The sequence below is a fragment of the Zootermopsis nevadensis genome, unplaced genomic scaffold, assembly GCF_977971745.1.
Source record: "Zootermopsis nevadensis isolate Lab colony 2312 unplaced genomic scaffold, Znev_1.0 Znev_ptg000021l, whole genome shotgun sequence".
In the NCBI taxonomy this organism is placed as follows: Eukaryota; Metazoa; Arthropoda; class Insecta; order Blattodea; family Termopsidae; genus Zootermopsis; species Zootermopsis nevadensis.
In genome coordinates, this window is record NW_028259153.1 from 6237608 (window position 1) to 6265326 (window position 27719).

Consider the following 27719-nt stretch of genomic DNA (forward strand, 5'->3'; position numbering starts at 1 on the left):
ATCTTTCAGTTCTTATGATATGCAAATTTACATGCTTTCTTTTGCACCCGTTCTAACTCCCTGTAAGGATCCCAGCACGCAGCCCCATATTCCAGAATCGGACGCACTAGTGACGTGTAGGCTAGAATTTTAGTGTTAATATTTCCCTTTTTGAGAACGTGCATCGTAAAATGAAGTGCCTTCAGGCTTTCTTCACCGTACAAAATACTTGACAGCCCAGCTTAAGGGAAGAGCAATACTCGGAGTGTTCGAGAATTGGGCGATGAAGGGAATGTTTGAATTGAACGCCAAAGAAATGACAGCAGGCTGGAGAAAATTACATATTTCACTTTTCCATGATTTGCAGTTATTCAACAAATATTTATTCCAGACATAATTTAAATCAACATGAGATGAGGCTTTCATAACAGTGAAAATCTGGGCCACAGTCTTCCACGGTATTAAGCCATGTAGTCAGGATTTAAGATGGAGGTGATAGGTTTCTGCAAAACCTTGGTAACCACAAACAGGACTACAAACTGTCATAACGCAGATTACTACAATTCCAATTAATTTACACCAGTTAACTAGTTTAGAAACTACACACCACAGTGTAAAGTTTAAAATTCTAAAACTTTGTGAAACAGTACACAGACTTTTTTTAAAGTACAGCCATAGTCAGTTCTGAAACTCTTATTCAGAATGATTGTCATTGCGAGTACGAATAACTCAAATAAAAAAGGCAAACCTTCCAATGGCAACTACATAAAATAGAGGTCTTCTACAATGATGTAAACAGTCTCTGAAAGAAAGTTTCTTTTCAGCAATGATGTTACTTATCACTTAATAATAATATCAAGCTTTACAGCTGAGTAGATAGAAAATCCTTTGTAATTTCTGGCAGTCTTACTTTACCAACATTTCATATGTCCTTCCTGTCTTCATCAACAAGGCGACGATGAAGGCCTCAGGGTCCTCTCAAACCTTGGTAAGCTTCTTCCAGACTGCACGGCGCTACAACTCAGAGGACAGCAACCAAAGCCACCAAGATTTTCGTCTCTATTATGAGGAAGTCACAAAATATCTCCATGATAGAGTCGTCCGGACACTTGACGTACAAAGAAATATTTTGAGCCTAGTTCACTGGAAGACAGAGCGCTTGAAATAGAATATTATAATAACGTAATTGTAGAATGCTGTGCTGTATAATTTGATACAAATTTGTCTAAATTATGTTTTTACTAATATACAGAGCACCAACAGGTGACATTTATTAACAAGTTAAACAGCATTATGCACTACATTTACAAACCGAAAACGGAATTTGTTGTGTCTTATTGTTTTGTATCTTATTGTAGGTCACTGCCACCGGGTATAAACCCATTTGCAGTCAATAATATATAATAATAATAATAATCTGTGGAGATATAAATATTGACTATCTCTCTGAAAGCTGCCGTAAGCAATGTCTCGTTTAGCAACGTTTAATCTTACACCTACAGTTAGTTTTCCCACAAGAATTCAAAATAACTCCAACTCTGCCATTGATAATATTTTTGTAGATAGTTACAGGTTAGAACGCATTTCCATTAAACTTGTAATAAATAAGCTATCTGATCTTGATGCTCAGCTATTACTGGGTACTGGGAACGACCCGTTCTTCAAGTGCCTGAGCACTGCGGGTCCCAACTTTTCGTTGGCTTGGTCTATAGACATTTGGTAGGACTCCTTTAACGAAGGATCGGCCCGTCACAAGGCCTCTACCTGTGCACAGGACAGCACAGCACAGAAAAACATCCATGGCTTGAGTGGGATTCGAACCCAAACCAAACGGCACAAGACCACGCCTCTGACTGCGCGGCCAATCTTTCTTCATATTAACGCAATGATTTCTGTCTAATAAACTTTAAATGGAAAAGTTGTGTTGTACGCGATTTAGTTTCATATTTCAAATACTCGATCCAATTTCCTTCAATCTTTCTGCGTAGTTTTGTCAGAATAAATTAAAATAAATTTTATACAAGACGACGACCACAGCCGGTGTTGGGCGTCTTGAGCACTGGGATTGTGGGTTCGCATCCCACTCGCGTTTTTCAATCCTGTCTCGTGCGAGTGGACATCTGTCCCTTGTCAAAGGAGTCCTGCCGAGTGGCTTCAAGGATTCGCACTTGCTTGTGAATTGGAACATGCCAGAACACGCGTACGGGAAAAACTGAAGAAGAGGAAATTCAATGCCTATTAAAAGCATTTTCCGTTTTCTGTAAGCTGCGCAGACGCAGTAATCTCGTCAAGTCGCTCCTCTGAGTGCACGTGCACCCTTCCGAAGTGGCGTCACGAGTTCCTGATGCTTGAGGCGCCTGCAGCGAGCAAATTTCAAATTAAAACTGAATAGAAATTATTTTCCATCACGGACTTTGCTTCGAGTGGCAGAACTTTCAGCGAATGCGTCGTTAAATTTCTCATGCTGTTGGACATCTCCATTACCAGGAATGGTAAATCAGCATAGAATTTAGTGATGTGGTTGAGCACGTGAAAAATTGTGGCTGGTAAACAATTTCAAGTTGTCAGACTCGAAATAGAAACTTTTTACGCACAAGAAAAGCTCGTGCAAAATTCGCGTCTACGCTTCTAACGTGCCTCGGAATTGAATAATCTCATTCCTACAATCGATTTGATGTAGGTCCGAGACCGGTTGCCCTGACTGAAGTTTTTCGTGGTTTTATTTATTTCTTTCAGGCACATTCTGTGTTGGTACCGGAAACTAGGCCGTAGTCCTTTCTTTCAACGTATTTTACAATTTATTATTCATTACTCGTCTCATCATTCGACGTAATGCACTTTAGATTACAAATATCGTCGTTAAACAAACGAGATCCGACTGCCCGCCGTGTCTCCACGTCTGTGCGCTGGACTCCAGAGATCCAGTTCCATTTTAAGTTACTGCATTATTCATCAGCAGCATAAAAAGTTACACTGGTCACAATTATTCAGTTTAATTTAAAATTTATGAAACACTTTCTTGTGTATTAAAAATGTTTGAGTCTTGTGGAAATGTCGGTGAATCAAGCAGGAACCTAACAAGTCAGAACGAAATCACATGTTCAGTTGATGAGCGATATAAGTCTCCATTGTGTCATGGATTAGACCCAGAAAGAGATAACAATTATGATTTCCAACTCAGTCTCCTTGAAAAGAGAGATCAGCCAACTTGAGAGGCATTACACTTCCATTCTCTACGCCAGAACCGCGAAACATGGGTCACTCAGGCCCCCGGAAACATTTTCCCTGGTCCAGCGGTGACGGGGTCAACAGCCCCGGGGCCTTGAAAAATTATTTTTAAAATTAATTAAGTAAAATAAAACCTGACGTTATTTTTAAGCAAGCGAAAATGAAATTACATTTCTTTCTTATGTAAATTCTCATTATTTTTAAATTTATTTCCTTCTGATAGAGAACACATTTAATATTAATTATTCACTTTTTACATTTATGACGGAATGCAACCAAATTATACGCTACTTATTTTTGTTGTTCTTTTTTTCAACTACCAACAATGTGCGGAGTCCTGCGCATGCGCAGGACATCGTCCCTTCCTAGGTAACACCATTCCTGCGTACGAAACGCATTGCTGGTAATGGCAAACAGCCTTAAAATTGAAACGGGAGTTTTGTTTACGCTGACGGGGTTCCATCGTGGCGGGAGCATCGCCAATTCAAACTGGGGTCTGTTGCTGCTGATGGGAGTGTTGTATCCCGAGCTGGGATAGGTTGGCAGGGCGAGCGGATCCCTTGGGAGGCAGTTCGGGGTGATCGAAGTACTGCAAGCTGGAGGTTAACTTGAGAATTTATTGCAAATAAATTGATACAAGTTGTTGCGAGATCCAGGTATCGAGAGATGTTGATCTGCCTAAGCACGGGCAGAGCCGACTTCTAACAAGAGTCGAGTTCTCTCCTGCGCAGAGACGATCCAAACTCAAGTTCAGAGAGTGAATAAGGGTGGTCGGTCGTCGTGGTTTTATACACATTTAGTGACGTTAACTTTCTAAAATGGTTACAAAATAATAGCTTCCTTCATCTCGGTACTCTGCCACTGCATATAGGTCTTTGGTTTGTTTACAGTAAATTCCATCGCTAGTTGACGACTAGGGATGATTTAGAAATCAGTTGAAACATCCTGCTTTCCCTTACTGAAAATAACTTGTGTGTAGCTTATTTTGAAATAGCTTAGGGAGAGTACCGATTACACAAATAGTTACAATTTGCAGCTTTGTATCTAAGGATATTGGATATACTAATTAACGCATTTTCTATAATTGGCCCGTATATAACAGGAGGTCATCCCGTCCAAAGAATATGGTTGGTTGGTTCTCTGAGGTTTGAACCCAGAGGGGGTGGGACGCTTCGTCAAACACTCAGTCTGCAAATATGGACCGACAATGGTCAGCTTTTATGTGAACACCTGCGTGGATAACAAAGCAAGAAAAATTGTCAGTGGAACCACGGTTCCGGAGAATTAGACGTAAATACGTCATAACTGCTTTACAATTGAGTAAAGTTTGATTAAGACATTGCTTATTTAACTTGAATTAGTTACGCTTAAGATGGGTCTGTGGTAGATGAATGTAATGTAATGTAATGTTTTATAGGTAACAACAATGCCGAGTAAACAGATGACGTTTCCTAGGTAACCATTGTTATCAGATGTTACACATTTTCCTGTCACTTTTTCGTTACACTTTTTTGCGGAATGACCCTTCCGTATAGACGTATTTACGTCAAAATCAGTGGAATTTATAACCCACGCCTGCAACAATCTTGGCTGAGCATGCCATAAAGCTCTTTTCTCGTTTCCTATGCATGCAGTATAATTGAATGAATGAACCGTATTGCACTCCATTCCTTTACCCAAGAAACTAATTGTTAAGTCATCTGTTTACTCGGCATTGTTGTGTTTCATTATCGCCGTCAACAATCCATTCGTTATTGCGGAAAGAGTTGAGCTGTGAATCGCTTGTAGAAGAAGTGCGTCGTAGAGTAGATAATTTTGTGCTGTTAAAATCCTCTTAGAATATCACAATTACTTATCTTATATAAGAATTATTAAGAAGTCTGTGAAACTCCATTTTAGTTTTGATTAAATCGATCATTGACGGTGGACGTCGTGGTCTCGTACAACTGAACAAAGTTTGAGGTAATGGATTCCTATTTATTATTATTGTTCTTCACATTTAATGTTTTTATGTGCATTATTTATCTCGTGTAAGGGAATTAGGCTTGTCTTCTTTTTAACATAATTTAAAGTAATGTTGCATTGACTTCTGTTTGTTCACGGCATCATTGATAATAAAAGAATATTCCAGTAGGCAATTAACTTCTTAAAGGGATAAAACGTGTTTAGTAGCCCAGAATCTTAATAAAAATATGTCGATACTAAGAAGTGGGGTTTATATTCTGAACAATAATTCTAACACTTTACAATTCCTGATACATCGACATTATTAAAGCGTTTTAGGGAACTCGGAAGAATTTTTATTTCGGTTTTACAAGCCTAATTATCGACGAATCTCCCTCTCATTATCTCCCTGCAACAGCAGATTAAATCCGGGTAATGTTTGCTATTATTGAGTGCAAAGAATTTATGGGTGCAAAACGTGGTCTTTCACTTTGAGGGAGGAACATAGACTGAGGGCCTCTGAGAGGAGAGTGTTGAGGAAGATGTTTGGACCCAAAACGAGAGTGGGACAGATAATTGAGAAAAGTGAATGACGAGCTCCTCACCCAATGTTGTTAGGGTGAGTTGAGTGTTTACAAGGCCTGAAGGGAGGAGACCTCTGAGAAGACCTCGGCGTCAGTGGCAGGATAACATTAAGATGGAGCTTTGGGAGATGGGACTCGATGTAGCGAATTGGCTTTCCGAACACGATAATGAATCTTCTGGTTCAGCAAAGGAAGTGGGCTGTTCTTTGACGAGATGAGTACCAATAGACTTTTCACAGAATATCTTGCTCATTGCAGTGTTTGAGTGGCGTGATCTACGCATGCGTTAGAACAACTTAGAGCCTTTTTTACTGTTCCCAACTGTAATTCTCGCGTTAATTGATAAATTTAAATTACATCTTGTGCTTGTAGTGTATATAAATTTGTAATTTAGGCAGAAAGGTCCTTAATTATGTAAACTGTTAAGCACTTTTAGTTCTACAGAGAGAGAAGAACTCGAAAATTTTATGCTTATGAAAAGGCGTAAACTTCTTTTTCCAAAATTTATTTAACTGCCTGGTTCTGCATCAAAGGTCACGCAATTTCTATGGCATATTTTTGTCGTAATTTTTTAAAATTGGTTCACCAGAATAGAAGCATCTAAGACTTTATGGATTACATTGATGTTTTTATACGTAATCTCTACGTAGTTTACATATAAGGAGATTTAAATTATGCGAGTAATGACAAACACGCGGCATGACTTAATATTGCCTGAATCAGTCACATCTTCGGAGTGATTTAGCCAAGAAGAGTGAGATTGGCGGGGCATGTTTTAATGCATGGATGGGGCAAGAGGTGTGCACCTGGTATTGGTCGGGAAGCCTGAGGGTAAGAGAACGCTGGCGAGACCTAGACGTAGATGGGAGGATAATCTCAGGCGGGATTAATGGGAGATAGAAGTCGAAGGAGACTGGATTTTGTTGGCCCAGGGCAGTGTCCGGTGGAGGTCTTTGGTTAATTCGGTGATGAACCTTCGGGTTCGGTAAGCCGTCTATGAAGTTACTTAGATCAGTCACATTTAGAGCTTTGTCGTTTTGTATTGAATCTCAACAGGCATTTCTATAACAAAGAAACAAACTGAGTCCATGGAGCGGAAGCCCTGCTTGAGAATCTAACAGTAGCCCAGGTAATCAAATGTCTCGCATTTTATGAAACAAGAAGTTTCATGTTCGTGTTTACAAGACTTCGCCTCTAAGCCACATCCACTAGCCACACTTTCATACCACATGTCTCTAAGATCGATTTTAATATTATCCCAGCAACGTATAGGACTTTAAAGTGACCTTTTCCTTTCAGGTCTACCGATTAAAAAGTTGCATTTCTTGTCTCTGCCATGTGTTCTACAAGCCCAGCCCATCTAATCACCCTCGATCAGACAGCCTACAATTTATTAATTAGTGAAGAGACCTATAAAGCTCCATATTATGCAATTTTCGCCATTCTGCTCTCCGGACCAGATATTCTTCTCAGTATCTTGTTCCCTCTCAGTCACTCCCAGTTGATGTTCACACGCATCAGTGTGAAGAAAAACTTGTAACAGCGATCGACTGTCTTTTCAGGAGATGGAGGTTAAGCGAGAAAGCGGCTGTCCTGAGCAAGATGGCGGCAGGTGCACGTGCACCAAAGCATTGGTCCGTCTGAACGAGCTGAGAGAGAGGAACTTCTTGTGTGACGCGGTGTTGAGGTCGGAGGACGGCGGCGTCTTTCGAGTCCACAGAGTGATTCTGTCGATGCACAGCGAATATTTCAGGTTTGTTCATTTACTGACGTGGTTTATTAACACGTGAATTAAGGACACAAGAGACGTCGATTCGTATGTGAAATGTTTTATCCCTTTGATGCAGAAACCTGTATTTTTATATGGCTGAATGTCTTTTGTTATTTGAACATTGTCATGAAATCTCACGGCGCCGTAGAAACTGAGTGGCACATCAGACGTACTTACTGCCTTCTTTCCTTGATGATGGAGGCAGTAAGCGCCTCTGAAACGTCCGATAATTTCTACGAGACAACACGAAGCAACATCGCAGAAGACGTACGTGGTCTTTTGTACTAACTTTTAAGTGCGGTTGTACCAAGGTGACAGTCAATCGATCTGGAGGGAGAAATAGAAACAATCCATTTCCAAATCGTCTTGGATTTAATTCATAAAGACGACCGACAAAGTCCAGAAGAAAGTTGGTAATGCCCGGAACATTGAAAGTTGCTGTGTGTTGCTCTGACTGAAATATAACAAACTGTAACAAAGATCTTCGCGAGAAATGTTTCATTGGTAGGAGAATCTCGATCGAGAATTTGTGCAAACGTTATTTTGCTTGTGTTTTAAATAAAGACGTTTCTCACGTCTTGTTACGAGCTGTGCCCCTTTTCCAGTTTTCCAACACCGAAATCTTTCCGTTTGTCTTGCACTGAAAATCCCTTAATTTGTAATAGGAAATTGTTTGTTTCTTAAAGGCCTCGTAGAAACATCGGCTTTTCTTTTCAGTTGTTTATTGTCGGGAAAATGTTTTTACAGAACAAATAGATTTCATATTACGAACTGATCAATCAGTGGAATGTACAGCCCGCGATGTATGTTGAAATATTATTTGGCTTTAAAATTTCTGTAGTTGTTATAACCTAAGACATCTCTTAAAGGAGTCAAGGTTATGTAAGAAACGAGGGTGGCCATTCTATAGTTCAAATGTTCGCTGCTTGCTTTCCGATTTGTAAATTATATTCTGTTAGGCCTACGCAGGCCCTTCACCCAATCGCAGTTAATCCGGTCCCATTCGTACTTATTCTTAGTGTTTTTTAATTATTCAGGTAACAAAAATTCATCCACCACATTGACGAAAGGATACTTTTATTTGGCTACGTGAACCATAAAAACTTAAACTTTGTGAGCATGACTTGTAATTTTCTGCTCGCCGTTTCTCCAAATCGACGTTTCAGGACCCTCTTCACGACATCACTGCACACCAGTGAGGAGATTGATGTTTTCCTCCTCGGAGTCAGCTCAGACGTGATGACCCAGATACTGGATTATGTTTATTCTCGCGAAGTGGACATCCGCTCCGACAACGCGCGTCAGCTGCTCGAGACGGCTGACTACTTGTGGGTACCAGGCGTTACTGAACTCTGCTGCGACTTCCTCACGGACGCGATGGACGCCGACAACTGTATCGGCATCTTAAGTGTCGCAAGGTAATTGATGTTAATTTGTCATTTGCTGTGACGCCAGCCTTCGTCACTGGAGCGAATGACCTTTACTCAAGACAGCAGCCGGGTTGGAGATTAAATTCTCTGACTGAGGACTGAGCAAATAATTATGTTTGACGGGTTATTATTAACGTCCCTGTAATTTAAGTTTTCTGATTAACTGCATATGTTTTGATAGTCATTATGATCAGCAGATGAATAATTTCACCATATGGAACGTTAATCGCGATCTATTGCAGGGTCATAATTAAATATGTCTTCCTCTCGAAATCCTTATCTTCGTTCTTCTCTCTATGCAGCATTCCTTGCTTCTTGCACAATCCTCTCAACACCAAAATCAACATTCAGCCCGAAATACTTCTGCATACAGCAAAACCTCTGTAAACCGAGATTCGATTATCCGATTCCCGCATTAAGCGACCGAATTTCAACCAGATCGGTTGTGATTGGATTCCACCGGCGAAAGTGCATAAAGCGATGTCCACGCGGTACAGTTCATTGGTCTAACCTCACCCCAGATTTGCTGATTATTATGAACACTTCAAGATATTTAGAGAATTGGTTATTATGCGGCAAAGACAAAGACCAACCCACTGGGTCCCGTAGAAGCTGAACTCTTACTCCTTCTTGTTCAGGACAACATAGCAAGCAAATCAACTGATATCGGCAGAATCACACCAGAACCTCCAGTTCATGCGATGGACAGAGTGACTGATAAATTCACTCTTTTAGTACAGGGACTCCCTCGAACAGCGCTCACGAGTGACTTTTGCCGTCGGCTTGTGCGTGCGACACGTCCGCATCATTCGCTGGCGACTAAAATCTGTATTGAGTCTCTACTTATTTGTTCAATTCCATGACCACGTTCCCCTTTCCCTCGTACATTTGACCCGCGGTTCCCCTCATATAGTCCGATTACACAAGGTTTCACAACACACGCAGTTACCAAAACGTCGTTTCGCTACGGTTAAAGACAGAATTCAAAATTCTACACCGTGCCCTTATTTCAACTTATAACCTTATCTCGAGGACGAGCGGGCATTGCCTGGGAACCTTCAGAGCCGAAAACTTTCTGTTTTGTCACGGTTAAACGGAGCGTATCTCAGCGTTGCCTCTCCACGTGTCTGCGCTCAGCTTCGCTCATTCGGGCTCCAAAAGGCTAAGGTAAAAACTTCAGGCGAAATACTGTGGTCTGCAAGTGAATGAGAATCCAGTTCTTCCTGCGGTGGTTCAATGTGTCAGAGTTCGAAGAAGAACGATTCTGAGTCGGTTCTTACCCTCGCTGTCGCAGGTCTCACTTCTGCGCCGACCTCGAGACTCCCGCTCGTCGCTTCGTTCTGCGCCAATTCGTGGAATTGTCTCAGAAGAACGAAGAACTGCTGGAACTGCCTGTAGAGGAGCTGCAGGCGATAATCGAGGCCGATGAACTGAACGTGAAGGACGAGACATTTGTGTGGGAGTGCATTCTCCGGTGGATCAACCACGACCCGGACAACAGGAAAGGTCACATCGCGGACCTTTTGAAGGGCGTCAGACTGGGACGACTTGACGCAAAATTTTTCAAGAAGAAGGTCAGTATGCCCCTGAAATCGTGGATGTTTATGGAAACTGAAACCCGCATTTTTAATTCCATATTCGCACTTGTTCGTAACTAATTAATGCAAATTGTGAGCCTTTTTCTTCGTCACGTGTAAACCCGTCTGTCTGTCTGTCCGCAGTTCCAGCTCGTTCATTAGATTTAATACTGATACGTTTTAACAGAATCTGTTGACACATTCCAATTCTGTTTACAATCTTACGACAACATCGTGAAATTTACACAATGATTTGAATGCCTTTTTCCGATCAAAATTTGCTGCGTAAGAAATTCCCAAATTGCTTTAGATTCCATTGCCACAATAACTACCTGTCGTATGCCGCTGGTAACACGCTCGCATACGCGTGTGTATGTGCAAAACAAATATTCGATTCGTCCTTTTATGCAGAAATGTGGTTGGAGATAATGATCGTCCTTTATTCATCGTCTTTAAGTTTGACAGTCCGTCGGCGTTACAATCTTTTATTGTAGTCTCAGCGTTTATTGAGATCCATTACGCGTTTCAGTTCAACTACGGCATTCCACCGTTAACTGCATTCAAACGTCCCCTTAGCTCGAACAGGAAAATACTCGAACTGATAAATCACTTTTTTGGTTCAGCGTTCAACTAAACTGAAGATCCTACGCCATAAGAAGCGGGTCTTAGCTGCTATAAAAATTTCACGCATCTCCGACGGTATATATATATAGTCAACCAGAGATCACATCAGCGTGATAATCTTCAGCTGATTGACCACATAGGGACAACAGATATCGGAAAAGTTCAGCAAGGTAGATTCGTTCTACATCCAGAAGTAAATTACCCCAGGGGCTTCAAACTCATAGACAGATTTAACATTCAAATATGGTAACCGTCATCTTACGAAGCAGCCATATTCCTTCTTCCATTCCGCCATACGCTTTAACCCGAGAGAAAAAAATGTTTCTACCCTAAGTCAAATGCCCTGTAATTTCAGCCACTCACATTTTACGAATACGTGCGATACAATCGCACGGATTCATGAAAATGTTGTCTTTAAAATTTATCATTCGTATCTACTAATTTCCAACACGTAAAGAGAACCACCTGATGATGACCAATTAAGGTCGAAACACGCAATGCCTCATAATAGACATCGAGCACAATCACACGGTTTTGTGTTGACGGGCATTCCACCCAACCATCAACATGCAGAAGGTTGCCTCCCTTGAAACTCGAAGCAACTAATTGTCATAATTTTCTTTTGATGCTACGTAATTTTGACAATTAATTAAAGTTATCGAATCAAAAAGAATGTGCATCTCGCACGGGAGAGACGAGAAATAAATTACATTTTTTAATGTAACTCAAAATGCAACACTTACTGAAGTATTTAACTTTCGGTTGAAACACATTTCAATAGTTTTCTCTAAGATCGATTTAATTTGTTTTCGCTTCTCTCCTCAAACTGTGCATTTTTTAAGAGCGTCGTTGCATAAACCAAAAAACACATTTTCCTGTATATATACCACAGTGTATTTCGGTGATTTCCCAACCAAATTATGTGTGAATTTCTTGTCTCCTCTGCAATGGAACATGGAATCCCTTCCTAAAAGTTCATAAGTTCCACAATGAACTGTTCAACAGGTAATAAAACACCGGTACGTGAGGAAGAATAAGGCGTGCAGACCCGTGATCTCGGAGACGCTCAAATTCCTGGACGACTCGAAAAGGTTGTCGAAGGACGACAAAGACTTCATGACACCAAGGATTGCCCGCCCGCGAATTCCACAGGACATTCTATTTGCTGTTGGTGGGTATCGTGACGGAGTGCCTTCAGATGTGATTGAAGCCTATGACGCACGAGCAGACCGGTGGACTGTGGTGAGTTGCACGTATTTCTACTGTTACCGCGCCTTGTTAAATGACGCCTATGAGAGAAACTACTTTTCCTTAGTGTTACTAAGTAATTGTTTATTTAAGCTTAATCACAAGGACCTCTTAGCCTCTTTATTTCGTGTTCGTTTATTTCCATTGCACTGAACCCTTTTTTAAGAGAAGCTCCAAACACATGAATTAAAAAGAATAAATAAATAAATAAATTACTCAAATGCTGAGTCTCTTGTACAAAGTAAGTTCTAATGGGAATCGACGACGGATCTGAAGTTTGCCTTAAATATCGTTTACAATAAGCGTCCTACTTCAACTGTCATGGCAACCTGTCTGCTGATTTTAAACATCGTTGATCGTCAGTGGATTTCAACGTAATAAATGAAGCACTGATCAGCGTCGATGTCGGCCATCTGCGTGGTAACGCCTCGTGAATTAGAAGGCTTTGGGGTGGGGTGGGGGACGTACTGCCTCCATCTCTGCGTCGATAAAACCCAAAACACTAACATCTGTCCTTTCCAAAGTACGAACCTGAAATGTCAGCTGTTGATCAGAAATTAATTCTACGTTTGTCTGTCGAACTTGACGAGAGCTTCTCCTCGGGTCTTCCTGTTTCCACCTTCGCTCCAAGTTAATTTCTCGCGGTCTTTGTCGAGTGCCTCCCTCCACGGTGTAGCAATTTCGGTCCACTGTTGGGGGGTTGCACCTCTGCTCTGGTGGTTGGTCGCTTGGACTCTATTGTAAGGACTTCACTTCAGTAGATCGAATGACCCAAAGAAACATAAAGCCATAACCTGTCGTTCCTGCAGGTGGAAGGGGTCGACTCGATCGGTCGTCGAATGGACCATGGCACGGCAGTGGTCGGTTTCGACATTTACGTCATCGGTGGTTACCGCGGCATAGAATACTTATGCTCATGCTGCTGCTTCAACGCTGTTACGAAGACATGCCGCGAGGTGGCGCCTATGCATGAACGCAGGTAAGATGCAGCTTGGTAACTAAGGAACTCCTTGGAGCAGAGTCCTTCTTCAAAAGCTGATAGTCGCTCTCTTAGTCAAGATACAAATCTGGGCAGGGGATGTAAAATTGTACCACTCACACACAGGAGCATCGTGCAAAGTGCGAATAGGTCGGAGGACTTTTGCGACAATTTTGTTTTTAAGAATGCGATTTGCTTGTTAATTCATTTGAATTATGATTCAACAATGACGAGCGAACAATTGCGTTCTACGAGAGGAAATGCATCTCCATCAGAAATAAATGAGCATAGCAGAGCTTGTACTTTTATCGTTTCAGATGGGGTTTTAGTGTGGCAGTTCTGCGAGGTTCAGTGTACGCCATGGGCGGTTGTGTTTATGACAGAACGGCGGAAAGATATGACCCCAAGACGAACGAGTGGTCTTTGATCGCTCCCATGAACACAGAGCGAAGCTATGCAAGTGCGGCTGTACTGAATGGTACGTAAATCCTGTGAAACAGAAATTTGTGAGTTAGTGCTGAACGCGAGGCGTCTGTCTGTCTGTCCGCGTGTAAGAACGCAAGAACGGTTGAAGGAATCGCAGGATTTGAGGTTCTCACGGCGGCGAGTACGAAGATGGCTGTCGTTTGGCTTCTGCCGACGTTTCAGACGAACATTATGCCTTCATCTTCAAGGCATTCCTCCTCGCTCTTGAACTTAGTTTCCCTCCCTCCATTATCCAATATTCTTTCATTAACTCTTCTTTTATCCGTGCTACGGACTTCGTTATTTCACAGACTGCAACGGCTTGAAGTTCTGAGTGCGTGATGGTTTCTCCTGCTCTCGTCAGCTGTCCCTTGCGTCGCCTTCTGCCTTTTTAGTGTGCACTAGGAGTGAATGCAAATAACCATCAAACTATCAAACTGGCTCTCAAATAATACGGATTTAATATGTTTTTGAGACAGTTAATGATCTCACGTAAACAGCACTTTGTATTATAAATGTATTGCACCGCTTGGCAGCTCGTTCCGTACATATCTGATACCAAATTTAATAAAATTCCTTTCACAGGAGATGTATTAATAAATTACCATCATTTCCATTATGCATTAATTTAAGCACTTTATGCTGTTTATATTAAATTTTATCAGTTAAATTCGTTTCCTTTGACACGCCGATGGTGTGCATTCGAAACAAAGAAACAGATGAACAGAGACAGCCGTGTCTGTGCAGTTTCTGTGACTCGAAGGGGGACTTAATAGATTTACAAATTTAAGTACGAATTGTCCCATGTCTGTGCTCTGCACGGACCAGTTTTAACGCCTCTCCCTACACCAAATGTGTGTACAGTTCGTGTCATATGGCTAATTTCTTTTTACAGACAAAATATACGTCGCTGGTGGATATGACGGAAACAATCGTCTAAACTCGGTGGAAGTTTATGACCCGGACACCGACGAATGGACGTTCGTTGCACCAATGCATTCTGAACGTTGGTTTCTTTCTTGCGTCGCGTTCCATGGCTTCCTGTACGCCCTGGGTGAGAACTCCGGACATTCTGAGTGATGCTCCTCTAACCTTCTTACAGAAATCGCTATTGTGAAATGTTTTCTTGGTTTCTTTGAGTGACTGAGATTTTATGAACAGAATTTTTCTCCCGTCATTACAGAGTTAGTTTGTCACTAATGTTAACCCCGATTCGTGGTTTCGATTACATTCTCCACAAAGAACACTTAACTAACTAACTAACAATCTCTTGTGGTATCTCAAGTAAATTATGCCCCATTTTTCACACAGTCGCAGTTTTAAAGGTCAATATTTTGTTCTTGTAGCAAGGAAATTCCAGTTTGCCGCGCTGTTATCTCCAAAACTCCGATGGTATAAAGCAGTCCCTTCGCTATCTTTGCTTTTCGTCACTTGTTTTCTAACGCCGTTTGGAACAGTGCATCTTGTGTTGATATTTATGTCTACTTTCGCACGCATTTTCATGAAGAAGACAACAGATGTCAGGCGCAATTTCCTGATGCTACAAGTACGAAAATGAAATTGTAGCTGTTCCTGGTACTAAAGCTGACAATGCAAGAGGGAATGAATTTTCTTTGTTGTATTTCATTCATTCGTTCCTTATACGGAATTACCAATTTTAAGAGCGTAAATCCGTTTGTAAGAAACATTGAAGTTTCGGGAAATACAAACATCTAGAAATTTGTAATTGGTAATCTTGAAGATAAGATACCACTTGTAATACATTGGCGTAAAAGGAAGGATAATATTAAAATGTTTTTAAGGAACTAGATTGTGTGAGATGAGGCCAACTACCGACTTTTGTGAATAAGGTAATGAATCTTGTGGCTCCATAAAGGCCAAACATTTCGTGGCCATTTGACAGAGTAATGAATATCAAGAAGGGTCTCGCTGAATGGGGTTAGGATAAGTTCCCTTTGGCAGCTTTTCTTTATATGCTGTGACCTGTTACTGAATCTGTGTGCGTGTGTGCAGGAGGACAGAACGAGATATCATCCGAGCTCAGTACCGAAAAGTACGACCCTGCAGAAGAGACGTGGACCGAGATCCCTGCCATGAACTTCAATGATTATGAATTAAACGCAGAAGTGATGGACGATATGATCTTCGTCATCTGTAATTATTATAACGGGAGCGACTTCTTCAAACGTGTTGCATATTTCAATGACAAGGAAAATCGATGGTTTGTTTCTTTGTTTGTCTGTTTCTTTGTATGATTTTTCAGGGCTGTATAATCACAAAATCTTACTTTCGAAAAGCACTAGGAAGTGAATCATTTCCAGTCAAGATATCCACGATCTTGCAGATGCTGCGCCGTGTAGTGACGTAGAAACTGACCGACGTTTCGGAGGTTCGTACTGATTACTCAGAGCCTCGAATAAGAGTGCGAAAAATGGATGGAATGAAAAGCGGCAGGGCGACGTTGCGGTCAAGCTGATTGGTTAAAGCAGACGGCGAATGACTAGGAAATGCTAATCAGACGTAAGCCGTGACTGCATTAATAAGAAGTTCTTTGACTAAGTTTCTTTGATCAGTGGCACTCTCTTGGGCAGGAATCTTCTGGCGTTCAGCACATCAGCATCGCCATAAACTTCGGCTTTCATCAAAGTGTTAGGCCAGTTTCAGGTTTAACGACGCCTACCGTCTCATGTTCTCATTTCTGATGGAAATTTATTTTAAAATGGCTGTCTCTTGGCGTGTTTGACCACGCAGTCTCCTGCCATCTGTTGACGGAGTGAGTAAGGAGCTCCAAAAACATCCCAGAAGACAAATTTCTTCATACTTGTTTGTGCAAAAGCCAGAATTCCCACAGACTATTTTGCTAAGAGAAGGAAATATTGTCATGGGCGCGTGTCTCAAACAAGACGTGCTTATCTCTCCAAAGAAAGCGTGTGATTAAATTTATTATTCAGACCGAAGGTAATGGTTTAATGAAGTTTACCAAACGCAGTTAGCTCAGAACACAAGTCATTTGACAGCGTTTTAAAATAGTGGTAACCTCTTCCTCCATTTTGATGTAATAAAATGTGTTACGTTATAATAGCAAGCTGGCCCATGTTCTATGTGCATCTGAGTAAAAGAGAAATCACGTGGGAACTGTTCTGAAATATGGTGTGGGAATGAATTCCGATTGGAGGAACTTTTGTTAAGGTTGTCAGGAAACAAAATACAAGCAACGACATTTCGGTGGAAGCTTTGCCCTTAGCTTCAAGCAGTTTCCCATTCAACCCAAAGACAGAGCCAGCCCATCAGACAAGGATATTTTTAGGTCAACACATTTTACGACTCGCAAAGATAATTCTTTTTACTACACCGAAATCTCTGATATTTTAGAACCCCAAAAGTAAAAGTATATATATATACATATTTTCTGTAACTGTGTCCGCGAAATGTGATAAAAATTGTCTTGAGTGTAGATTATACTAATGGACGATGAAAGAGGGTTTGTTTTCACTTTTAATTATTTCAAATTGCAGGAGCCAGGCGGCAGACATGAATGTTAGTAGAAGAAAGATGTCGACTTGTGTCATCAAGAACCTACCGAATGCAAGCGACTACGCCTACAAACACAGAGACAAATCGATGGAGGCGAAATGCAAAGAAATGTTGGATTCGGAATGTAACCGTCCATCTGCTGATGTAGCCACGGGTTCGAACCCAGTAGAGAAATGCAAAGAAATGTTGGATTCGGAATGTAACCGTCCATCTGCTGATGTAGCCACGGGTTCGAACCCAGTAGAGAAATGCAAAGAAATGTTGGATTCGGAATGTAACCGTCCATCTGCTGATGTAGCCACGGGTTCGAACCCAGTAGAGAAATGCAAAGAAATGTTGGATTCGGAATGTAACCGTCCATCTGCTGATGTAGCCACGGGTTCGAACCCAGTAGAGAAATGCAAAGAAATGTTGGATTCGGAATGTAACCGTCCATCTGCTGATGTAGCCACGGGTTCGAACCCAATAGCTAGGCCGGCGCTGGTGCGGTTAAAACGTTTGTTACTTCGGTGCGCGGAGAGGGTTAAAGGTTTTCTCAGGATACCTTGACATAAGGTCAGTCGGTGGGCGAGGATCTCGGACTCTCAGGGAAAATACGAAGAGGCCTTAATTGGAGCGACGCTCGCGGGAGGGCAGCGAAGTCGCTGAGCTGGTGCAATTCTTCACGACACAGTTGTTGTTGTTGTTGTTGTTGAAATCACTCAATTTATTCACGAATTGAGACACGCTGATGCAAAGACACAATTATGTTGATATTCAGAGAGTGCAATGAATCGGCTGTTTATTTACTGAAACTTTGCGAACAGAACACGTCTGCACGACTTGAAGATCAAAACTTGAGAGCCCCGTCACAACACAATCACGATATAAATACCCCCGCAACTCGTAACCGTTCTTAAATTTTGAATTGAATGCGGCGATCCGATTCGTCCCCCAAAATCACAGGATAACGTCGCAAACGCTCCGAAATGCACATTCGAATTTCATTGGTCCCAGTCGCAGTGAGGCGTCTGTTCTAGGGCAACCGTCATTCTATATCTGGAAAGGCTTAAGTTTTCGCCTCGTAAACAAATTTACGAGGCGAAAGCTTTGTGAGTGTCACGGAAGGTCTCGAGGAAAGACGTTGAAGCGACTGACTGTCGCCACTCTCTTCAAATTTAATACATTAATCAATGCCAAAATTCATAAAATCGTTCACATTTGGATGACGTAAGGCATTCAAAATATAATCTCATCCTTCGTTTGTATAAACCGGATTAATACGCCAAAGCCTGGTTTACCCTTTTCATCTCAAGTTTCAGCCCGTTCGGGACTCGAACTACGAAACTGGACTGGCACAGAAAAATAAGTATTTTCCAGTTGATTACAACCACGATGAACACATTAGTTTTAATTACTTTCCTTACGGAAATAAAGTAGAAAACTAGGAATTGATGTAGTAGCTACAAAAAATAAAGAGAAATATTGATTGCAGCAAAGAAGGAAAAAATATTTCTTCTCCTTATTCTCTGCACAAGAAATCTTATTGAAATGAATTATTTTACAGACGTTTAATTTTATCTAAAATATTACCATTCATCAACACACAGCAGTTTCACCTTTCGTCTTGTATTAAATGAATCCACTTGTGGCGACATGTTTCGAATTATGAAACCGTCATTATGAAGGCAACAGACTGTGAATTTTTTATCGATTTCTGAACTACGTCTGATATTTAAAAAAATTGCAAAATTACATTTGGCTGATTTGCTCCAATATACCGGATAATTGTGCCATGTGCCTGAGGAAGAACCAACTGTAATCGTCTAGCCATGAGGTCGAGCTCGAACTATGACCACCCATCAAGGATGAAGCAATGTTTCCGTTTTCAATACATTCACTCCCGCACATGTCGCGAAGGGTCAGCGGAACATTTGTCATTGTCCTTTCGAAAAATCCACATCCAAGGAGTTCGAAACTTCTTGTAACTGGCCATTGTAGTATTTCACCCCTGGGAGGTCGGACCCCTATTAATTGGGTTTATGCAAAAGTAGGCATAAGTGACCTAGCGTCACCACGCGATGTAAACTGTCAGAGTTGACCTCGGGAATCGAACCGACCAATCAGAGACTTGAATTTAAAATATTGCACCAATCACAAAACTAAGGGAAGTCGAACCAATGATGTTACAAAATTTGAGATTTCTGAATGAGTGGGAGAAATTAATATATTTGAGACGCAGACTTCTTTTGAGAGGAGTCGGCAGTTATCAGCTATCAGTTGTTGCAAGTTGAAACGGAATCACGGACTCGTCGGTGTATTACATTAACTTTGACCAATATTGCGCGGAGAATTTAAATCAGCAATCACCTGAAAATAAATAACTAAAGCCTCAGCTGAGGCGATCTTTAATTAAACCCCGTAAACCCAGCAAAAGATTCTCATGAATCCGTTCATCGAACCCAATCCCACCTTGGCAACAAAGCAAAGAAGAAGGGAACGGTTTCACAACCTCTTCAAATGCCGTGAAGAAACAGACGATGGTTTCAGTTAACAGATGTATTTCTTTATTCGCGGTATTTTGTAAGGTACTTTTAAGTACTTTAATGAATAAGTACGAATATTACCACAAAACACACAAAACCAAGAACTTGAATTTCGTTAAGGCACATACGGAGTAATAGAAAAATGTGACAGCTCTAATCAAATGGGGAACTCAATTCATGTTTCCGAGATAAAATCAAATACAGAATCAGCTTAACAGATCATAAGCGAGGCCTCAAAGAAGACTTCACGCACCAATCCTGCTTCTTAAATGCTTTGGTTATGAAATGACAAAGTCACAAGAGAGATGTGAAACTTCTATAGGACAGACAGTCCTAATTGTAATGTAAGAATGTTGCCACCTGATGTCGAGACCTTTTTATTTTCAAAAGGTTAAGTCTTTGGGTAAGAAATGCCAAAGCATTTCACAAGAGAGATGTGAAACTTTCCTATGCCAGACATTGCTAATTGTAATGTAAATATGTTGTCACCTGATATCGAGGCTTTTTATTTTCACAGATTGACGTGCTTTGGTTACGAAATGGCAAAGCATTTCAGAAGAGAGATGTGAAACCTCTCTAGGCCAGACTTTGCTGATTGTAATGGAAGAATGTTGCCACCAGATCTCGAGGCCTTTTTATTTTCACAGGTTTAAGTTCTTTGGGTACGAAATGGCAAATATTTCACAAGAGAGATATGAAACTTCTCAAGGCTACGGTACCTGGAGGACTTTTTATTTTCATTTCTTTGAATCATTTGCTTTGCAGACCGATGTAGAACATCAAAAGCATTCACTCCAAACAATACATTCGCTCCAATATGTGAAAATAATATGGATATGAACATCACAAAAAGCTACACAACAGAAATTATAGTTGAGTTTTAAGTTATTGATATAATTTTACACCTGAAGATGGTTCGATGAAACCGAAACATGTTGTAAAAATGTTCCAAATGTAAATCGATTATTCGATGTGGAACATAAAATGATAATTTAATTATCTTATTTGTAAATTTTAAATTTTAAATAAATTTTAAATATATTGTGATTAGACGGACAAAACCGAATAATTAATTTAATATTTGATTCACAATATGACGCAATTATACTATTTTAAAAATAAATAAAGCATAAGATCAAGATTTTGAACATCACAGATTTATGTTCAACAGAATATAATGCTGCGCAAAAGATGCAGAAACTCCCCGAAGGATAAATATTTTGCAGATGTGATGTGTCATGACCTTTCTTCTACATGTGATACTGCATTGGCCACTGACACTAATGCCATGTTAGCAGTGAAAAAGGAAAAAGTGGTATTATACTTCTTTGCAATATTCATGTGTGACTCACTGCTGGATGCAGAAAAGCTTAAACAATAGCACAAAGTGTGACAGAAAAATCGTAAGAACAGTCTTTGGTGTTCAAGTTCCCCCGCTGAAACAGTGTGACTACACAGAATCTTACTAAACAAGAGCTGACATTAGGACAACAAAATGTCAGTATCAAGTATTAACAGAAGAAAAGAATGGCATTACCATTCACCTTGCAAAGCTCAAATGGGTTTTGCACAATAAAACAGGTGTATCAAAAGGGACCATGAAAACTGCTACAAGATCACTGAAACTATTTAGGGTTTGAGGTTTTCATGGCAGTGGGTCTGAAGATGACTGTCTTCTGTGTTATGTAGTCTGGTAGAAGTTTGCCAAAATTTCAGAGGTCCTTGCTGCTTCCATCATCGTCGCCCGGATGACGTAAGACATCCATCTTCATCGCTGAAACCATCCGTGTCTAATACAGAATGAAGTATTACACTGCACCATACTCGAGTACTGCAAGGGAGCGAGCAACTCCTTCCTCATTTGACTCAAAGTATTTTGTGACGAGACACAGCTATCACTTACAGTGGAAATATAATGCAATGGCACTTAAAAAATATCCATACAGCAGAAATACTTATGATCATAAACCACCAAAAACCAATTGTTACAATACAATGGAATGTACTAACCAGTTGCTTAAAATTATTTTCCAGATTTAGTTCCAAAAGAAGCATATTTCAGGGAATTCCATTTAAAACGAAGCCCCAGCTTCTATACATGAAACCCTTTTACAAACAAAATTATGAAACAAATGGCGATATTAAAGCTGCATTCTGCTACTACAAATGATGAACTATTTTAAATTCGTACAGCCATAATTTGAGGCATATTGTCACTCGATTAATAATTGTCACAGACAAACACTTTCGCTGTCCCAAAACTTTGTTAGCTTTCTGTGTATTGTCTTATTTTGCACTTCCTTCGGAGGATATGCATTGCTAAATGCCTAACAAACAGCTGAAAATTATTCTGGTGCAAAGAAATGCTTGAGAATAAACATCTTCTGCTCATGATATACCTTGTTTGCACACGCACAGCCCAACAGCTGTGAGCAAGGGCAATGGAATGTCATGGGGAAGGTTGAGAGAGTTCATTACGCTGGGAGGAACATGCTTCTGATTCCATTTTTGTACCATGGTACATGATACTAGGTTGCATATTCAATGGTATACCCTACATATAATAAATTTTACAAGAAAACTTTCTGCGTTATCTTAAGTTATCTCACGAGCTACCTCACAACTTATAGCATGTTGTGTTGCTTACCACCATTTCAAAGGTACATACTGCCTCCATCTTCACATTCCTAGAAAACAATGGCAATGTGACTGCATAGTGTCATAATCCAGAAGACCACAATCTGTACATATAAATCTGTCTCCCAACGTTATCACATTTTCTCAAATACCCCATGCATTTCCTTCCAAGAGAGGGAAAATGAAACCAAACTTTGGATATAAGGTTTATTTGTAAGAAATTTGGCAACAGAATTCATTAATGTACCCAGAAACCAAGCCAAGCACAACTTCAGTGTACACGGGTACTTTTTGCATATGACGGAAGAATCAGAAATATAAATCAAGTTGTCATCCCTGGAGAAATGGACATGCATGCTGCATCTATACATAAGCCATTTGAAGCTGCAATGAAAGACAAAACAAGTGATGGTTGAATTTTTGAAAGCATTCATTCACACCAACAACGAAAATCAAGTGGCTCGACACTTAACAGTTTTGCACGTTGATAAAAAGTGAATTGGCATTCATGCTGCCTGTGTTAACTTGAAAAAGAGTTTTAAGAAGTTGATGGCACAGAGGATGACCACTCATGTGACAGCAATCCTGACCATGTCAAATCAGCTGATGATGGCAGCAGTGGAGAACAGTAATTATAAGTATACTTCTTAAGGACTGTTTGAGTAGCAAAACATTAACATACACCACTTTCTTCTTTCAGGATAAATGCAGGTACGTGAAATGGATTGGGATATTGTCCTCAGTGGTCTGCCTAGTAGTTGTGCCACCAGTCTACTAAAACTGGAGGAATATGAGATGTTTTCTCTTCTCCATTCCGCACAAGCTTTACTGTTTGCTTGGATGTGGCTTTATGAAGTATGCAACTTAACTGCTACATCATTTGATCACGTTTTCATGCACTAGAGGATCAGAGTTTCCAGGCTTCGCATTCATTTGTGCCTCACAATCAAGGAAACTTAGAGAATTTGCCCTTTAAACATGGGTAGACTGTGTGGTCCCCACCAAAAAATATCTCAGTTGAGCTGTGTACTGTGCAAGTACTTTTCCTTTCTTGTAATGACAGTAAATTAGTCCCTTTGTTTTAAGAATATTATTTTTGGCATCCTAAAACCCTTTGTTACTAAACAGTCAGTTTTTGGAAACTAGATAGAAATGCTATTCCATGTTTTTTAGAAAAACTATTGTCAAGAAGAACATTCTTGGAGAAACTAAAAACATTAAAATATGGGAGACACTGCCAACCTACATACAACCCTAAGAGTGAATATAAGGAAAACAAAATGTACACTGGGAACCTTTGTTTTGCAATATTATTTTTACCAATGGTTAACAGCTTGCAACAATCTGAGAAAAACTGATTTGCTGGCAATGCTTGATGTTTCAAAAAAGTTGAAATGTTTTGAATTTCAGGGGCCTTTAACAACCATATGACTTACGTGCTTCACGAAAAGAAAAGAAAAACATGAATCTTCGGCAAAAACATTTACAGTACATGCTGGTCATTCTTTATTTAAGCCACCAAAGAAATTATGAGCTTCTGGAGATCCAACTTACATTTAGTAGTTCAGAATATAATAAAAGAGTTTGTAGAAACTGAGAAATATTGAAATGGGTGACACGACTTGCCAGATCAAGAACTGCCATTGAGAGGTCAAGAATAATCTGAGTTGCCCCTTGACAGAAGTAATTGTACAGAATCTTTCCAACTGCTAGATCATTATGATCCTCTGCTGAATGAGCAGTTTCCAAAGGCCATTCAAACGGATTTGTTAAAAGCCCTCCATGAAGTGAGCTAGGTGACATCTCAAGACAAATTCAAGAACCACCTACGATTGGCTGAAACTTCTGACCTTCATTTTGTCATGAGGTACATTCATGATAGTAACAGGTCTTATTGCTAGAATCCTTTATTTCTGTGTTCACAAATTCTTACATTTTGGTTCATACATTACAGACAGAAGGTCTGGGTATAGATTTTATTCACAAAATAAGAGAAATTCAAAGTCACATGCAAAATGAACATGACACACTGTTCTTAATTTTCTGACAAAAACCAGGGAAATGAAGAAGGCAAATCCTGACATAAGAAATTCTGGAGAAGAAAAGTACAGAAAACTTTTCTACAAAATTATTGATAACCAAATCAGTAATCTATCAGCTTATTTCTGAAGTACAGAAACATGAATTTTGCTGTTACTACATAAGTGACAAATTCTACATACACAAGTTTATGGCTGCCTTTCCTGAACAGCATACACAAAAACTGCCCGTGTATTTTTTGATTTTGCATTGCTGAAAAACAAACTGTCCTTTATGTCTCTGGTTACTTATCTCATTGTGCAAAACAGAGTAGTTTCTTCGCAACAGTATGGCCATATTTTTTGAACAACATTACAAACTAGTTGATTCAGTATCCACCATTCCAACTGCAACACCATAGATCCAATGAAGTTTTTCAGCTCATAAAAGAGGTAAGGTGACAAGACATTGGTCATCTCGCTCTGTAATCAATATAAAAGCCTTATTTGTAGACCTGATGAAGAATCCTGTTTCTATGATTACGTCATTTGAAAAAATCATGGCAGTGCAAACCGCAGCAGAGTTGCATTCTGACTCTTGACATGTATTTTCCTTAGGCCGTAGGCATACGTTTCAAATCCTGGAGTGTGACTGGCAGCCTGTAGCATGGAATTTAAATCCTACATTCTTGTGCAGTAGAGGTTCATGCCTGAAATATATAGGAGTGTCCAGAAAACATTCTACAATTATTAAAGCTTACAAAAACAGCAGATTCTTATCAATGTTTTTCAAACATAACCTCTCTTTTATTCAACTCCCCACACAATTTAAAGACATTCCTTCTGAATTGAAACCTTGTCACTTACAAATCATCACTGATAAATTTGGGCTGTTAATACCACAAATGTTACACTATATTCACATTCACATTTGCAAGTAAATCTATATTCTGTGTTATGCATTAAAATCACTTTTTTCTCACAAATATGGCATTATTAGAATTAAGAGCACCACAAAATACAACAAGGTTACAAATGCCACTGTATTCATTTACAGTACCACATATAATATTGGTCAGACTTAAGTCTCTCATAAGACAAGCACATCAAATACATCCTAATGTTCATGTACTTACACAACACATGCCAAGTTCAGACAGAGATGAATCCCTTGCGGACAAGGGTTCCTCCATGCTCCCAGCAGGTTTCCTGTTCTGATATCAAGTCAGTCTGCCAACTGTTGCTACTGCTTCTATGGCAAGCTGTATGAAGGTCAGGTTACATACAGCATTCCGCTCAGAAGGATCATTCTATTTCATGTAATCTGCTACTCCTAGAAAAAAAATACATTCACATTCAAAAAATAAAGATTCCACCATACATGTATCACACTCCTCTAAGAACACACAGTTAACACTTCTACCTTAGCCAATGAGCACGCACCTTCCATTTTCAAAAGACAGATTTTGTCATGTTCACTACCAACCCATTCACAAGTTAACACTTCTAATATACGTCACGACTGTGAAACAAAAAGTAACCTCCCTATCTCACAGATTCATACTGGAACCTTTCTTTCCCCCCCCCCCCCCCCCCCCCAACTGCAAAAAACAAACATTAGACATGTGGGCTGACATTATTCCACACCACATCATAAAATTTTTACTAAAAACTCTGCCACTCCTTCCCACACACACACACACACACACACATCAGTCCTATGCAACTTCAGTTGCCACTGATTTTAGTTTCACTGTGCTTTAAAGCCTTTCTTCTTTCCACAAATATGGTAATATTTAAAATCTGATCACCAGGAAATACAACAACCAAGTTACAAATGGCACTGTAATGATAAACAGTGCCACATATTCTTGGCAGACTTAACTCTATCACATGACAAGCACATCTAATACATCATATTGCTCGTGTACTTACACAATGCACATCAAGAAGAGACAGATAAATCTGTAGCAGACATGAGTGCCCTTCGTGATCACAGTCAATTTCCTGTTGTGATATTAAGTGAGCCTGCCAAGTGTACTGAACATACTCCACTGATTTCCTGGCAAGCAGTAGGCTGGTCAGATGACAGACAGCTTTCCCCTCAGTAGAATCCCAAGGATTAATTAAGATTCTTCTCTCAGCTATTCTCAGAAGACAAAATGCATTCATTTTTAACTATCACGTTTTCCCACCCAAACAGCATTCATATGACGCAGTTGATTGAATATGTTCTTTTGTTCTGGGGGCACACCACACATGCAGCATTGCTAAACAAGCATAATTCACGTTCCAAGGCAAACATATTGAAATTTTTCAAGTAACTGTACAAGGCACCAAACCCGCAAATAATAAACAATTCTGAGTATATAAATGTCACTTATCAATGCCTCGTGGCGTCTATTTAATCATCGTCACATAACCTCAACCGACTAACGAGAACACCCCATAATTTCCAGTCTCTTATTCCCTAACCTAATAACAGCCACGAAGATCACTGTTCGCACACAGAAACTTCATACGCCAGTCATACCACACCTCCAAGACTCCAAAGACTAGATCACGCAACAAATCTTACCAACTTCTGACTTCCTTTCACTCTCTGTGAACTTGGCCACAACGAAATCTAGTAGCGAACCAATAAACTACGTATCGCATCGACATAACTGATCGAACCAGAATCAAAATATACCACACGCCTCGTAGCTGAAGAGTTAACGTACGAGAGACTGCGGAGGACGACGACGACGGATGGTTACAGTAGTATTGAGTTGTAGAAATAAAAGATTGGCATAAACGGGTTTGGTATTCTATGCTTTACCTAACTGATTTCTGCCTTCTAAAATAAATTACAGAGGGTTTAACTGGTAGGGGATATGGGAGCCCAAGATGAGAGGAAGGAGGGTTTATGCAAAAATATATTTATGAGGGAGCAGCCAAAGTGGTCCAAACAGACATCATTTCATTTCCAGGACAACAATCTTTAACCAAAACCACGTGTTCAAAGCACTTTAGTCGAAAAAGATAAAACCAAGCCAAGTAAATCAACAAATCTAAACTGTCATCTACTGGGCTTGAGATTTTTGCAAGCAAATCCAAATTCATAACAAACAGCACACCAAAAAACTTACAAGTTTTGTAACCTATCCCCTTGCTCGACACAGCAAACTCCTGTA

At 40.1% G+C, this 27719-nt stretch overlaps 2 protein-coding genes and 1 long non-coding RNA gene across 5 annotated transcripts; 2 read left to right on the forward strand and 1 right to left on the reverse strand.

Annotated features, from left to right (window-relative positions):
* The first annotated feature begins 4959 nt into the window (after positions 1-4959).
* On the forward strand, positions 4960-14909 carry LOC147873118 (kelch-like protein 10). Its single transcript, XM_087352597.1, has 8 exons — positions 4960-5169; positions 7298-7488; positions 8673-8924; positions 10231-10510; positions 12143-12379; positions 13195-13364; positions 13682-13842; positions 14725-14909. Exons 2-8 carry the CDS (start codon positions 7301-7303, stop codon positions 14907-14909), a joined length of 1473 nt encoding a protein of 490 aa, XP_087208723.1. The 5' UTR covers positions 4960-5169; positions 7298-7300.
* A 124-nt stretch (positions 14910-15033) lies between these two features.
* LOC147873119 (uncharacterized) lies at positions 15034-19059 on the forward strand. Of its 3 annotated transcripts, XR_015536084.1 has the most exons (3): positions 15378-16050; positions 16174-16349; positions 17345-19059. XR_015536084.1 is itself a non-coding variant. In XM_087352370.1 (2 exons), the coding sequence occupies exons 1-2, from the start codon at positions 15923-15925 to the stop codon at positions 17910-17912; spliced, it is 696 nt and encodes a 231-aa protein (XP_087208496.1). In that variant the 5' UTR covers positions 15400-15922; the 3' UTR covers positions 17913-19059. The 3 variants fall into 3 exon arrangements, 1 of the variants encoding a protein (XP_087208496.1); XR_015536083.1 differs by having other exon boundaries at positions 15034-16349; XM_087352370.1 differs by lacking the exon at positions 16174-16349 and having other exon boundaries at positions 15400-16050.
* A 5357-nt stretch (positions 19060-24416) lies between these two features.
* Positions 24417-27106, reverse strand: LOC147873120 (uncharacterized). Its single transcript, XR_015536098.1, has 3 exons — positions 26479-27106; positions 25680-25876; positions 24417-25253 (listed from the first exon to the last, which is right to left on the reverse strand). It is a non-coding gene; the product is annotated as an uncharacterized LOC147873120 (long non-coding RNA).
* Between the last annotated feature and the right edge of the window lie 613 nt (positions 27107-27719).